This window comes from Gambusia affinis, linkage group LG07, assembly GCF_019740435.1.
Source record: "Gambusia affinis linkage group LG07, SWU_Gaff_1.0, whole genome shotgun sequence".
NCBI classification, from domain to species: Eukaryota; Metazoa; Chordata; class Actinopteri; order Cyprinodontiformes; family Poeciliidae; genus Gambusia; species Gambusia affinis.
In genome coordinates this window covers 8936556-8950143 of record NC_057874.1, presented here as the reverse complement: position 1 = coordinate 8950143, position 13588 = coordinate 8936556, and the positions used below count along the sequence as shown (strand labels likewise).

Genomic DNA, 13588 nt, shown 5'->3' with positions numbered 1-13588 from the left:
CTGTCCTCCCTCACATCCGCTCCTCAACGAGCTCCTTCAAGGACTCTCCTCCTGGCTCCTGGAAACACAGACATTACTCGGGAATCTGGCTTTTTGTTTTATTAGGGTAATAACTTCACCGGGCTGTTTGTCAGAATGACAAATCAGCACACAGATATTGTCAGCAGGGGTCAAGATTAGTTTACATCCCTCTCCACTGTGCATTATTTCACTTAAAACACACAAACAAGTTCAAGACTTCTCAAATTAAATTAGTATTGCTTGTCCATTACATGGACAACTCACAATGTGTCTTAAAACCATACTAATGTGTCTCACAGTTTATTTTGGGTCAAATAGCTGAAAGAAATAGAAAGCCAGGGGACAATCTGTCCAAGGAGGTCAGTCATAAATTATCTTCTCCAAGTTTTTATCAGACACAGAGCGGCATTTATAACCCGCCTGCAACGGGTGCTTGCGCACATACAGACCCCTGTATATCCGTTGCTGGGGAGTTTCAGGACTCTGAAGAGCTTTATTGATGTTTTCCGAAATATGATACTCGACTGTTTTCCTGCATGGTGGCAAAATGGTACTGAGGGTCTGCAGGAAGGAGGAACATCCAGTTGAAAATAGTTTTGTTGTATTTGGCGAGTCAAGTGTGCAGCTCTATGCGTCTTCTTTTGTACTTTTTATGACAGCGACAACGGGACGGAGAAATCATTGTGACGTTCCTCCATCACTTGGCATCAGAATTTTGTGTTGTTTTGTGTGTTTATTTGTGTTTTCCTCTGCCCAGGGTGCAATGATTATGCAACAAACAATGTCAATGAATTTAGACAACAAGAACTGGGAGTGCAAGTTTGAATTCAGGGTGGTTTTTCTCTCTTCCACACAAGGCCAACCTTACACACAGATGCTTCAACATTTAAATATTTGACTGAAAAAACCCAAACCACTTGATTTTAGTTTTGATCAACAAGCTTCTGACAGTTCTGAATGTATATTTGGCCAAATGCAGTCAGTATTAGTAAAGTTCATTTAAACTGTGCACTTTCCTGAAACTGGAAGCTGCTTACAACACAACCTTCATTTTTCACATTAAATCGAGTTTCATCTAATGGACTGAGAGCAAGTAGGGAGGAGTAATTATTCTGACGTTTATCAATATTATGATTGGAAATTTGAAAATGTTTTAATCATGACAAGAAATTAGAGTTTTTGTGAAAATGCTAAACTCCCAATAATGTTTGAAAATCCCTTAAATTTACATCACCGTCTGAACTGACAGTATTTTTCCATTTTTAATTCATTGGAACCTTCAGTAAACACTGATAAATCTGAAAATGTTTTTAAATTAAGTTACTATGAGCAGTTTAGCACTAAGATCCCTCCTTATTTGTGTAACTGATGCCCTGAAGAAACCTATTTTAAAATGGATATGTTTTATTAAGAGGAGAATTTGTGTTTGCAGCGACAACAGCTATACAGCTGCCTAAAAAGGACCTTGTACATACTTTTTTATTAACAGAATTATTGTTATCATAATAAATACCACTATATATGTTGTGATAAGTTTTTAAGAACATATCATCCATCACTTCTGCCAGCTGTAAAAAAAGTTCCAGACACGAAACAGAAATTAGCAGCTGGAGAAGCAGAAATGAGACCCCCAAATTAGGCTCTGCCTTTATCCTCAAGCAGTACCGGACAAAGTCCGCCTCTACAAGGCATAAAAAAAGCATTAAAGTGAATTTGAGTTTATTCAAATTTATGAAACAATATTGTTTTCACCCAAAAAGAAAATATCCATGATTAGATAAAAGATATCCATGATAATTTTGTTATAGTATTATTACTGTTGAATCTTGGAGTAAATCTAAGAATCTCGCGGTGTTGTGCAGATCTCGCGGTGTTTCAAGCACGTTGCAACGTGCTGAAACTTCTACGCTGTCTCTTTCCTCAGAGGTGAGCAAGCAGAGCAGACACGCTTTGCGTGGTTCTGCTAATACCGTGATAAAAATGGTAAGTTTAGGGAGATAAATCTGCTGGCAGTAAGATAACAGATAAAGCAATCATGGAATATTTTCAACTGTTTATGTTTCACGGGAATGTTTGCTTATATTTGTGCGTTTATCGCAGCACAGTTGTAGGCCTGTAGTTTTGAGGCGCGGTTAGCCACCTCTGCTTAATATTAGCAACTAAACGTGTTTCCTTATTATCAAGACAAGTAGACCAAGACTTGGGAGAAATATATGTGTAACTTTATTAGTAGGACCACTTCAGAAAAAAGTATGTATGTGCTCTCTCTTAACATTTAGAGTTTTAGTTGGGCTGTTAGCAGAAGCTAGCAAGTAGCATCTTTTTATAAGGGCCTAGACCAACACGTGGGTTCGTCATGAGGACTATCCGGTTACATAGATCGATATGCTATTCAGTCTATTAGACATTTAAACTGTATGTAAGGCAATCGTTGTTCTATTTAGGTTTTTCTTTAATAATCAAATAGAATATACCCAAACTGAGTCTTTTAATATCAGATTGGTAACCACGTGTGAACTTGTAAACACTTCCGTTTCCCCAGTCCTGCTGTCAATGTTGAATTTAGTCGTTCAATCTCGTAAATCTTTCTGTAGGTTTTGCTGCATGTGTTGTTCGAGCATGCAGCAGGTTACGCGCTGTACGCCGTCAAAGGGGTGGAGGAGATCGGCATGCTGCTACCTCAGGTGAGTGTGTGTTTTTCTGTGGCGTGGCACTCCTTTAATAAGAGCTGGACTCACTCTCTGTGTGTGTGTGTGTGTGTTTGACAGGTGGAGGAGAGTGTGTTGAGTCTCGCGAAGTTCAACAGCATGGTGAGCCTGGCCGCCTTCTTCCCCTTCAAGTCTGCTCAGGCTGCCCTGGAGAACATGAACGCCATCTCTGAAGGTTTGTGTGTTACAGCTGCTGCAGGAGAACGAAGGATATCCTCAGCAGAGCTGCACCAATTAGACTCTGATCACGGCTGATTTTTGTCAATTAGACCTGCTGAGGCAGTTTCCCTTTAAAAACTCACCCAGATCTGACCTTTTATGCCCTGATATTTCCCTGCGAGTTCCATAATAAACTGAATTCTTTAAAGATTAAGCGAGAAGTTTAATTATAAAAGATTCCCTTTCATTTCTGAAATCTCACCCTGCTAAAGGTGCAGTTTGATGTAAAATTAACTTTTTTCTTAGCTTTATATCATATTATTCCCTCATAAAATAAAACATCTGGAATCTTGCATTGTATGAGAAATCCTTTAAGTTCCCTTGGCAACCATTCAGCTTTGCAAGACGTTTGTTGGACCTAATGCCGCCTTTAAGATGCACTGATCGGAAGCTCCTTCAGACTAGCCAGCAACAATTAGCAGATACCTGGTGGAACGGTGCATCTGCTGAGCTCATATAAGCGACTTCTCAGTGTAATGCTGGTTAAAAACGTTGTTAAAGGGTTAATAGAAGAGCCATGTTGTTGTGACTTTGTGAAGTTGGAGTTTCATAAAGTGCATTCGTTTTTAAAGAGACAGGGGCCCAATTTTAAGTTGTTAATTTACAAAGTAAAATTTCTTATGTCACATTTGATATGTGCAACATTTTTATAACTAAAGGTAACATAGTTACTTGATTATGGTATATGTGCCTGGAAAAAAAAAAACAATACTGCCCCTTTAAAAAAGCAGCAGCATGATCTGGTCTGCTGGTGTAAAAATCTGCCAATAACTAGTCAGTCTTTTGGTTCATCTCTGCTCCTCAGCTGTAATGATGCACTTTAATCTGTCAATCCACTGAATTGTTGTGACGACAGCCTAATGTTAACACTGAACATCTGAGGAAAGCAACTTTAGTTATATATATATATATATTTTTTTTTTGTTAAGTAGTTAATGTTTGTCGGGATTCGATTGGCTCAAGAATCTGATGTTTTCGTTTGTGTGCAGGTGTGGTTCATGCAGACCTCAAGCTGTTCTTGGAGACAAACCTTCCTCTGTCTGGAAAGAAGAAGGCGGTCCTGGGGGTCTCCGATGCCAAAATCGGAGCTGCTCTTCAGGAGGAATTCAGTATTTCCATACAGACTGGAGGTGCAGTGGCTGAGATAAGCAGAGGTGAGAACACAACCGAAAAATGGCAAGTTTAGAACGAAGGTGAAAGCAGAATCCTATTTTTCTGCGGCCTGTTGTGATGCGTCCTTATCCTGAAACTCATGAAGGTCTATACTGAAAATCTGAACGGCCACAAGACGATTTCACTCTGTCTTACCTGCCGGTGATACGTCTCAACTCGGCCTTCATCCCGACAGGTGTGCGCCTGCACTTCCACTCCCTGGTGAAGGGTCTGACGGCGCAGGCCGCCTCCAAGGCCCAACTGGGTCTGGGTCACAGCTACTCCAGAGCCAAGGTCAAGTTTAACGTCAATCGGGCCGACAACATGATCATCCAGTCCATCGCTCTGCTGGACCAGCTCGACAAAGACATCAACACGTTCTCCATGCGAGTCCGGTGGGTTTATGGTGAAAACCCACCAATCGATTAATCACGATGAATCAGTTATTGAAATAACCGTCAACCAATTTAGTAATTGGTTGATCGTTAACTGGAGAGACTTCTAAAAGATAAACACACACCAGTAATTAAGCCAAAACTGTACAAAGTAAATATACAATCGAGGGTTCCCCCAGAAACTTTGTAAGGCTGGTGGTTGGGCGCCAGCAGCCCGTCGTGTTTTTGAGTCGAAAAATGTTTAAAGTTGACAGGAAATTTGAAAATATCACTTGATGATTATGTTATTGAAATATTTGGAGATTAATACCTGAACACCAAGTAGTCTTTAAAAATGCAAACATTTTAAAAAGACTTTAATAAACAAGCAATGCTTAGCCTGGTGGGGGTGCAAGTAAAGCCTGGTGGCCCGCCAGGCTTATAATACACTGAGGGAAAGCCCTGGACATTTTTACATTTAAGATGAAGAAAAAGTTTCATATTTTAATGGAACGCTACTGTATAAAAAAGGCTTAAGTTTTTGTTTTGTTTTTTTAACAAAAATGCATAATCATGACCTTTTGTTCGATTCAATGATCAGCCTTCATACCTAGTCCTCCTCATGCTTACCACAGACTGTGCATCAGAGTACCGTCTGTATAGAAACTGGAGGTACATGAATCTCTTCCAACACTGGTGCCGTGCTGGCTAACGTCTGGCAAGGCAGCTTTGTTGGTTGAGACATCTTGCATGAAGGTGTAGCTGGTTAGTCATGGGTTTATTAATGCTGTGGTGCTGGATGTTTTTTTGTTTATATTTGTTTGTTTTTTGGCAGTGAGTGGTATGGCTACCACTTCCCGGAGTTGATCAAAATCGTGACGGAGAACTCGATGTACTGCCGCCTGGCTCAGCTGATCGGCAACAGGAAGGAGCTGTCGGAGGAGAGCCTGGAGAGCCTGGAGGAAGTGGTGATGGACAGTGCCAAGGCTCAGGCCATCCTGGACGCTTCTCGTTCCTCAATGGGTGAGCCACCTGCCGCCTGAATCTGAGCGTGAAGGTTGGGCAGCTGCGGCGTTAATTGGGGTCCAATAAATCATCCATGGGTGCTGTTAAAGAAGAGAAGCTTGTATGGAAAATGATGTGTAGTTTCCAGATTTTTATTTTTATCAAGTAGTTAAAAGGGTTTGGCATGCAGTTCTATTCAGGCCTCTTTACTTTGCATCTATATAAAACTTGAACCTCTAATCTAATGGAGCACGGTTATCGCACGTTCCTGTTCATGAGCTCTGAATTTAGAGACACAACGTATGTTTTCATTTTGTTTATTTGACAGGGACAGCTCACAAAAACAGAACAAGTCTGTAGCTTCTGCGTCACACTGAAAGTACGGAGCTGCAGCTAATAAGCAACTCCAGTCCCTGGAACTTCAATCCTTTGGGAGAAAGATTTTTCTTTCTTCATGTGACGTTGGCTGCTAAAAATTTATTCCAGATAAGCCACTTCTATACGACATTAATGCGATCTGCATTAAATTAGCAAAATGACAGCAAAAGGTACTTGGTTGTTTTTTCTTTTTGTTTAAGAATTTGACAAAAGTATCTTATTTTCCGACAGACGATTGTGTCAATAATTGTCGGCCCTAGAAAATAATGAGCCAAGACTGGCCACAAAACTTTGAGGATGAGTTCAGCTTCTAGTATTGAGTCTGGGGGGCTGAGGAAATGTGCATGCCACACCTTTCAGTTTCAAAAAAGGTATAAAAAATGTTTTTTAAACATTTTTAGCATAGTATAGAGTATAGTGCATAAAAGTCCATTAGACGGGACAAAATGTGTTAAAGTTATCAAGCCCCTTTTTTGCCCACCTTGGACCCCCAGTCGTCCTTGGTGTCGAACACAGGGGGGCAGAGAGAGTCTCTCATAAACCTGTAGTGAAGGCTCCCATCCTCACTGCGGATCCTGTCGGGAGAAACAACCTCCATGTAAAGATGGTATTACTGCTGAAACCATTGGGTTTTTCCTCTTAACGTCTCCTGACTGCCTTCCCTCAGGTATGGACATCTCACCCATCGACCTCATCAACATCGAGAGGTTCTCGAACCGCGTGGTGTCCCTGGCCGCCTACAGGCTGGGGCTGCAGGAGTACCTGCGCTCTAAAATGAGCCAGGTGGCGCCGAACCTGGCCGCCCTGATCGGAGAAGTGGTGAGCACGAGATGCAATCCGCGCCCAATGGCGCGTGGGACCCATGATGTTCTACCAAAATCTGTCAATCCCCTGAATCTGTGTGATGAGAAATAAATCTGGTGCTGATGGTCCTGAAAATATATGCAGAGCTTGACTTGACTCTCAAACTTTTAGCTCTTCAGCAAAGTCAAAATCTTCTTGCCTTTCTGTTTTCTTTAGGTTGGAGCCCGACTGATCTCCCACGCCGGGAGTTTAACCAACCTGGCCAAGTACCCGGCCTCCACCGTTCAGATCCTGGGAGCGGAGAAAGCCCTGTTCAGGTACTGGGGCGCCCCCTCCCTGCTGGGGGAAGACGTGGCTGCAGTGATGGCAGGCTGGGGCCGGAGCAGAGCAGGGTGACCGGAGGAACTCTTTCCCCCCGGAGTGATCCCGCTCACTCTAATGCACCCCACAGTCTGAGCAGCCGCTGCAGCGCCGAGGTAGAACACCGACGAGCTCTGAAGAAGATAAATGCTTCTGCTATAAAGAGGGTCATAAAAACAGATGCTTACAGAAACAACAAGTCATTGTTTAGCGACTAATCTTTAAATGCAGTTTAATTAGTTTTTTGTTGAGTAGTTTAAAGGTCTGATCTAGACAAAGCTAACTATTCAAAGATCTACACTTGGCTCTGTTAACACATTTGTGTTTTACTTTATCGTAATTTTTAGACATTTAAAATATTAAAATCAAACCAACTAAAATAAATTCATTACACCAGAAGGGTTAGAAGTCTAATTTTACCTGAATTTTATGGCAGATTTGCCCAATTGTTGATTATTGACAAGGAACTGTTATTGAAACCTTTGAGAGGTTATTGTTTTATAATGTGTTGACTGTCCACAAGAGGGCGCTGCTCTCTGCTGAGAAGATTTTGCATGTCAGCTCTAAAGTGGTCCCTGCTTGTGCAGCTTTGAGTTTGCAGAACATTTAAAGGGTTGAACTCTAGAGAGAGTTCCTAATGAGACCAGAGTTTTTTTTCTTTCTCTTGTTCTTTCTTTCTAACGTTGCATATTTCCAGTAAGCACCTCACATGGTTTCTGCCAGTCGTGTCAAAAAAGCGCCTGCGTCTTCCCACAGAGCTCTGAAGACACGAGGCAACACGCCCAAATACGGCCTCATCTTCCACTCCACCTTCATCGGGCGCGCAGCCGCCAAGAACAAAGGCCGCATCTCCAGATACCTGGCCAACAAATGCACCATCGCTTCACGCATCGACTGCTTCTCCGGTGAGCGACTGTGCAGCGCCGCTTTGTCGTGAACGTAGCGGCGACCCCAGTGATGCTTTAATTTTTCGTCAACAGCATTCATCTCATTGATGATGTTGAGATGTGACTTTCTGAGCGGGTGCTGCGTGCGCTCTGCAGAAAGTGAAACCTGCTTCAATCCCTGCGTTGATTATTTCTCTTCTCTGCCTCCCAGATCTCCCAACCAGCGTGTTTGGAGACAAGCTGCGTGAACAGGTGGAGGAGCGTCTGTCCTTCTACGAGACCGGAGAGGTTCCGCGGAAAAACGTGGATGTCATGAAGGAGGCCGTGAAAGAGGTGAGTTTTTCTAACTTCTCAATAAGTTTATGAATCCTTGGAGGCTAGCATAGCTCTAATTTGAAAGTCACCTTCATATCTAAACGGAGCTGTAAATGATGATGAATTATTCCCCTGACATCACTGTGAGGGCAAAAACTGATTTAATGAGCCTGATACAGCATTTCCAGTGCATTCAGAGACGACGCGATCCGATGTGGCATTGCTGATTTGAACAGTTTCCGTTCCTCCCCCTCCTCAGGCTACCGACGTAGCAGCTGAAATCAAGCGGAAACTGGAGAAGAAGGAAAAGAAACGCAAAAAGCGTGAGAAGAAGCTGCAGGACCTCGCAGAAAACGGGGAAACGAATGGCGAAGCTGAGGTGAGCCATTTTTTAGGGTTGTTTTTTTTTTTCTTTTCTTCTTGCCCCTGCTGCATGTTTTGATTTGAGACTCGACCGGCGTTTGTGGTCCGTTCTCAGTGTACGTCATGCAACATCGACTTCCGACTCCGAACCATTGGCTGGTCCTTATTAATGGGCTTGATCACTGAAGAGAGTCAAACAATTTCAATTAATCAGAACAGAAAATCTAGTAATCATCGGAATTAAAAATACATTTTAACAATCACTGAAACGTTACATTTCTTTCCTTTTCAAGGAGGAGAATGGAGAAGTTGACACGCCTGTAGCAAAGAAGAAAAAGAAAAGAGCCGCAGAGGAGACCCAAGAGGTCGTGGAAACGCTAGTCAAGAAAAAGAAACGAAAGAGCGAAACATTGGCGGTGGAGGAAACCGAAGAACTTCCAGAACCAGTAATGACTGAGAAGAAGAAGAAGAAGAAGAAAAAGGAGGCAGATTAGTGACTTTCTATTTTTGTGTACAGTTTAATTTTGTACTTAACCGAGGTTATTTTATGCAAGCGAATAAATCCTCATGAATGTGTCATAATTCCACGTGTAAATATATTTTGTATCAAAGTGAGGAAACATTTGGCGGCCCCAGCCTAGAGAACCAGATATCCCTGCTAATTTGTGAGGTTGTGCTACTCTTGGGATTTTGAACTCCAATTATGTGGAAAATCCAGACGCCTGTAATGTAACAGCAGACTCATCCAAACATTTCCAGTAAAGCACATGCCTGAAACGTGAAGCTTTCACCGGTTTGTTCTGTACTACGGAACCGAATCTGTCCTGTGTTTTTTGCAGTTTTGTTTTTGCAGTTTTGTTTCTAGAAAGGTGTCTTGACTCCTGATTAATTGCCAGCAAATGAACTACCAGTGTTAAGTCCAGGAATTCACTGATCTGTGCCGCTATAAGGAACCTTTCAGTGAACCTTGTTTGAAAATCCCTCCAAGTTGCGCTTTGTCAAGATGCCTTGAATTTTTGTGATATTTTTGTAATAAAATGTATGTCAAAGCCTGTGTGTGTGTTTTAAAGTGAATATAAGAGAATATAAGTATCACTTCTACTGTGATGTTTACACACCGAAAAACTACAGCAGGCTGTTGATGTTAAATATTCTCACTGGATAACATTCTTCCAGTGATTAGGAGTTGCGCTTAGCATAGCACTGGAATAATTTATACATACGACAAAAATAACGCTTCATCAGAATATCCTGATGAAAAGCTATCGCAGATGTCTGCACTAGTCCTTTTATGAGGATATCCTACTTTTTAAAAAATATTTTAAATACAGAAATATTTGTAAGAATAAAACTATTAAACAGGTTTTTATTGAAATTAAACACAAAACTCTAAAAAAAATGCATATTTTTGTTTTTTCCCACATTAATACGTTAAACGGCAGTCTGTTATCAATGTGTACTGCATTGTGCAGTAGACACAGAAGAGGATACACTTAATATACATTATTACATTGCTATTACACAGCTTCAATATCTCGCATAGTATCGCTACCAACATGCTCTTTTTAGCACACAAGTAATTAATGTGATGTTTTACGGGTTTCTTTATTAAGGACGACTGTAGATATGAGAGCAACAATGAGGATATCCATTAATCGGCAGCACTGGATTCTCTTTGACCTGTTTCAAAATAAATTTTTACAACCTGACACAAACAAATGTTCCACCTTAGCTCTCTTCTAGCACACAAACAATTACAGCAGCACTATTCCATAAGTCCTTCTTACTCAAAGAAGCAAATATTTCATTTATTTCATACAGGTGTTTAAAAGCAAGCAGTTTGTAGGACAGAAAAAAACGATGCATACATAACCAACAGAATAATTGTTCTTCCTGCTCCTTTGCTGTTTGAAAGTTAAATGACTCGCTTACAAGGCCTTAATGATCAAAAATGTGTAATTAAAACCATGTTATAACATTAATGCTCCTGTTCGATGTACTGTGCTAAAGAGCCAACAAATAAACTACATTACATCGACAAAAAGGTTACAAACAAGAAAAATCCACGGAAGAGCAATAGTATTCATGACAATTTAAATAACAATCGGACATACAGCCATAGAATAATTACCAACTCCTTGCCAATGTACACAGATAAATCCTTCTTAATTTATGTCTAACCATTACACTCTGGGAAAAACAGCCAATTTTTCTCTAGTTGGTGTGGACTTCTATAATACGTTGCTATAAATGAATTACTCAATTACCAGAATTGTAAAAGAAAAAAGTAGAACTTTGTTACTGAACTTAAGTAGATTTTAAAAAATTAAAAACACTTTAAGGTTCCAAGATTTGCAGACTTGAAATCAAATTAATAAATTGTGTGAAAATAAAGTTGCCCCCGATGTTAAGCTTTAGCCGCCAGTGGTTGTCGTTTATCGCTCAGTGTTATCGTGGCTGTTTGATGCCAGCCAGGATGTTTATCTTTACCTCTCATGTTTAACATTTAATATCCAGGATATTTAACATTGTCCCCGATTTTTTTATTTAATCAAGGACAATGTTTAACGTTCTCCTTGACGTTTAACATTATTGCCAGTGTTGATCAGATCAGCGCGTGAAGCCAAGCCAGCCGGGCAACTGATGGGACGGCACAATTGGTTCACAACTCCTCCGTCAGTTCAATGTCTCAACTATAAACCTTCACTTTAATCTCTTTACTGTCACTGGTGGAGAAAAATCCCCATTTAAAATAACAACCCACAGCCTGGTGGGAGGAAAATGAAGCCTGGTGGCCCGCCAGGCTGACAGAACACTGGGAGAAACTGATTTCTGTCTATGGTTCTGGTTGTAAGAGGGAACCCTGTCTATATCGCCATCTCCAAATAGGAACATTCTGTGTTTATATTTCTAAGGGATCTTTGGGCTGCTCTTGGTCCAATCCCTTACCTAGGACCCTTTTACCCCGGCTGACCCGACCCAAATAGAGGCACAAAGCCTCTGACGGCTCCTAGGATCTCTGGGACACTCAACGCCCTCCACCACGATAAGGTGGCAGCCCATGGAGGGGGAGAGGGGAAACAAAGCCAGAAACAGTTCCCTGCTCTGAACTGAACTGATCTGGAGACACGCCAGAAGGTGGCGCTCAAGAGTTTCTAACAATGAGTTTAGTTATAAACTAAGCTTTTTGTTTTCTCAGTTATTTTTCTCTCCTCAGAAGCTACGCCCGGTCTGACGTTGACTAGCTGTGGTTGCTTCCTGGAAAAGGGACATCGGCTGACATGATGCTGCCATCACCTAACCGTTCTCCCTCTCTTTTTCATTTCCACGAACATGGAAAGAATTATTGTAATTTTTTATTTTTTTGCAAATTTAAGTCAACAGATCTTAATTAAATGTTCCGCTTGGGTTTAATTTAAATATAAATCATGAACTTCTTGTCGTTTTGATGTTTCTGAACTAAATAAACTTTATTTACTGGAGAGAATCCAGGGCTGTGCAGATCATCACCAACTTCCACTGTGATCTGTACAGAAACAGACGCTCAGCCTTCAGCCAAACCACCGGTCAGATCCACTTTTCTGTCGAAAAATCATCTAGTTTCAACCATATTTATTATCTTTAAAGTCCCTCACTTAACTATGAACCATTTACTTTAAGAAGTTGTAAAATTACAAAATAAAAACAGAATTTTCCTCCACTTTTCAATTTTCTCTGTGTTTTGAAATAAATCAACTTAAAATAGCAGTAAAGCTGAACTGATAATGTGCAGTGGTTGCATAAAACAAGATAGTGATCAAATGGTATATTAACGTGCAGCGCAACAGCTCAGTATAGCTACTCCCCCTGAGAACTTCCTGTCAGCAGTCTTTAGTGTAAGACAGTTCAGGACGCCCCCTAGTGGATTTAAATAATCTGAATTATCTGAAGAATCTGTAGAGTTGCTTTGGAGCCGGAAGACCCGACTCTTCTCAGTGATCCGAGCCAAAAGAGTAGGTTTTCTAAAAGGAGCCAGGATTCCCACGCTACCGTGAGCCCCTCCCACTTCCCCGAGCTCAGACAGAAACCTGATTCAGAAAACCTCACCTGCACAGAGACCCCACCTTCAGGAATGAAAATGGAAACTGATCTTAGAGTTTTCGGTTCCCAGACGAAACATTGGCTAAAGCAAAAACAAATAGGCGAAGACTGACTTATACTGACCTACATTGTCATGGAGACAGCTTTCTCTGGTATACATTTTTATGTTTTTCTAATTTACAGTCCCAGAAATTCAAGATTGGTGTCCGTGTATATGACAGCAATTATTAACTTTTGATATTACTGCCTTTAAATAAAGGTACAACCAAGAAATGAATTTTGTGCATAGGTTAGAAGACCTTTGCACGAAACAATAGTTTCTGTCTTCCTACGTGTAGTTTTGTTCAATGTGCTGTCCTTGATTAAATACATTTGAATTGAACTGAACCCCATTCTGTGTCCACATCGGAAATGAATCGCGCATGCGCAAAGCTGCTTCTCGTCAGACGTTCCTACCGTAGCACGGATTGATAGCTATGCCCACCTATAGATGTATAGGCGCTAGTGCGCAGGTAGGATGCTTTGATAAGAAATCTGCTGAGTAAGCAGTGTTACGTAGCATCAATGTGCGCATGCGCATTACCACAAGGTCGGGCGGATGAATAGGTAGATAGTTAGAACGCCGTACTTTAAACTGCGTCCGTCTATGTAGTTATTTGAACTATTTTAAAAACATCTGTGTTGAAATCGATTGCAATAAGTTGTACTTTAAATCTCACGAATATTACAAGGCAGATGAACGAGCCTTCCACCAGCGCCTGAACACACCACAACAGCTGCGTCTGCAGTTTTTGAGGATTGTGGCGCCTGGAGAAAGCCTCGAAAAACCACAAATGGACACTAGATGTACCGTTGTATAACTTTACGTCGATTCCAATAAATGTTTCTAAAGCCATTTGAACCCTGAAACATAAGAGGCTGC

The 13588-nt window shown here is 41.2% G+C and overlaps 1 protein-coding gene and 2 non-coding genes across 3 annotated transcripts; all 3 read left to right on the top strand.

The window, feature by feature from the left end:
• Positions 1–1896: 1896 nt before the first annotated feature.
• On the top strand, positions 1897–9635 carry nop56 (NOP56 ribonucleoprotein homolog). The gene is made up of 12 exons (XM_044122839.1): positions 1897–2004; positions 2616–2705; positions 2790–2904; positions 3938–4102; positions 4297–4495; positions 5310–5497; positions 6525–6676; positions 6878–6978; positions 7778–7926; positions 8120–8241; positions 8483–8602; positions 8880–9635. The coding sequence occupies exons 1-12, from the start codon at positions 2002–2004 to the stop codon at positions 9078–9080; spliced, it is 1605 nt and encodes a 534-aa protein (XP_043978774.1). The 5' UTR covers positions 1897–2001; the 3' UTR covers positions 9081–9635.
• LOC122834784 lies at positions 6331–6450 on the top strand. The gene has a single exon (XR_006371250.1). It is a non-coding gene; the product is annotated as a small nucleolar RNA SNORA26 (small nucleolar RNA).
• LOC122834783 lies at positions 8332–8400 on the top strand. Its single transcript, XR_006371249.1, has one exon. It is a non-coding gene; the product is annotated as a small nucleolar RNA SNORD57 (small nucleolar RNA).
• Positions 9636–13588: the final 3953 nt, after the last annotated feature.

What these genes read in the sequence shown, in the direction of transcription:
- nop56 (XM_044122839.1), top strand. An exon ending in CATGAACGCCATCTCTGAAG is followed by an intron (nt 2,905 to 3,937) that starts GTTTGTGTGTTA and finishes GTTTGTGTGCAG; the next exon opens with GTGTGGTTCATGCAGACCTC. An exon ending in ACGTTCTCCATGCGAGTCCG is followed by an intron (nt 4,496 to 5,309) that starts GTGGGTTTATGG and finishes GTTTTTTGGCAG; the next exon opens with TGAGTGGTATGGCTACCACT.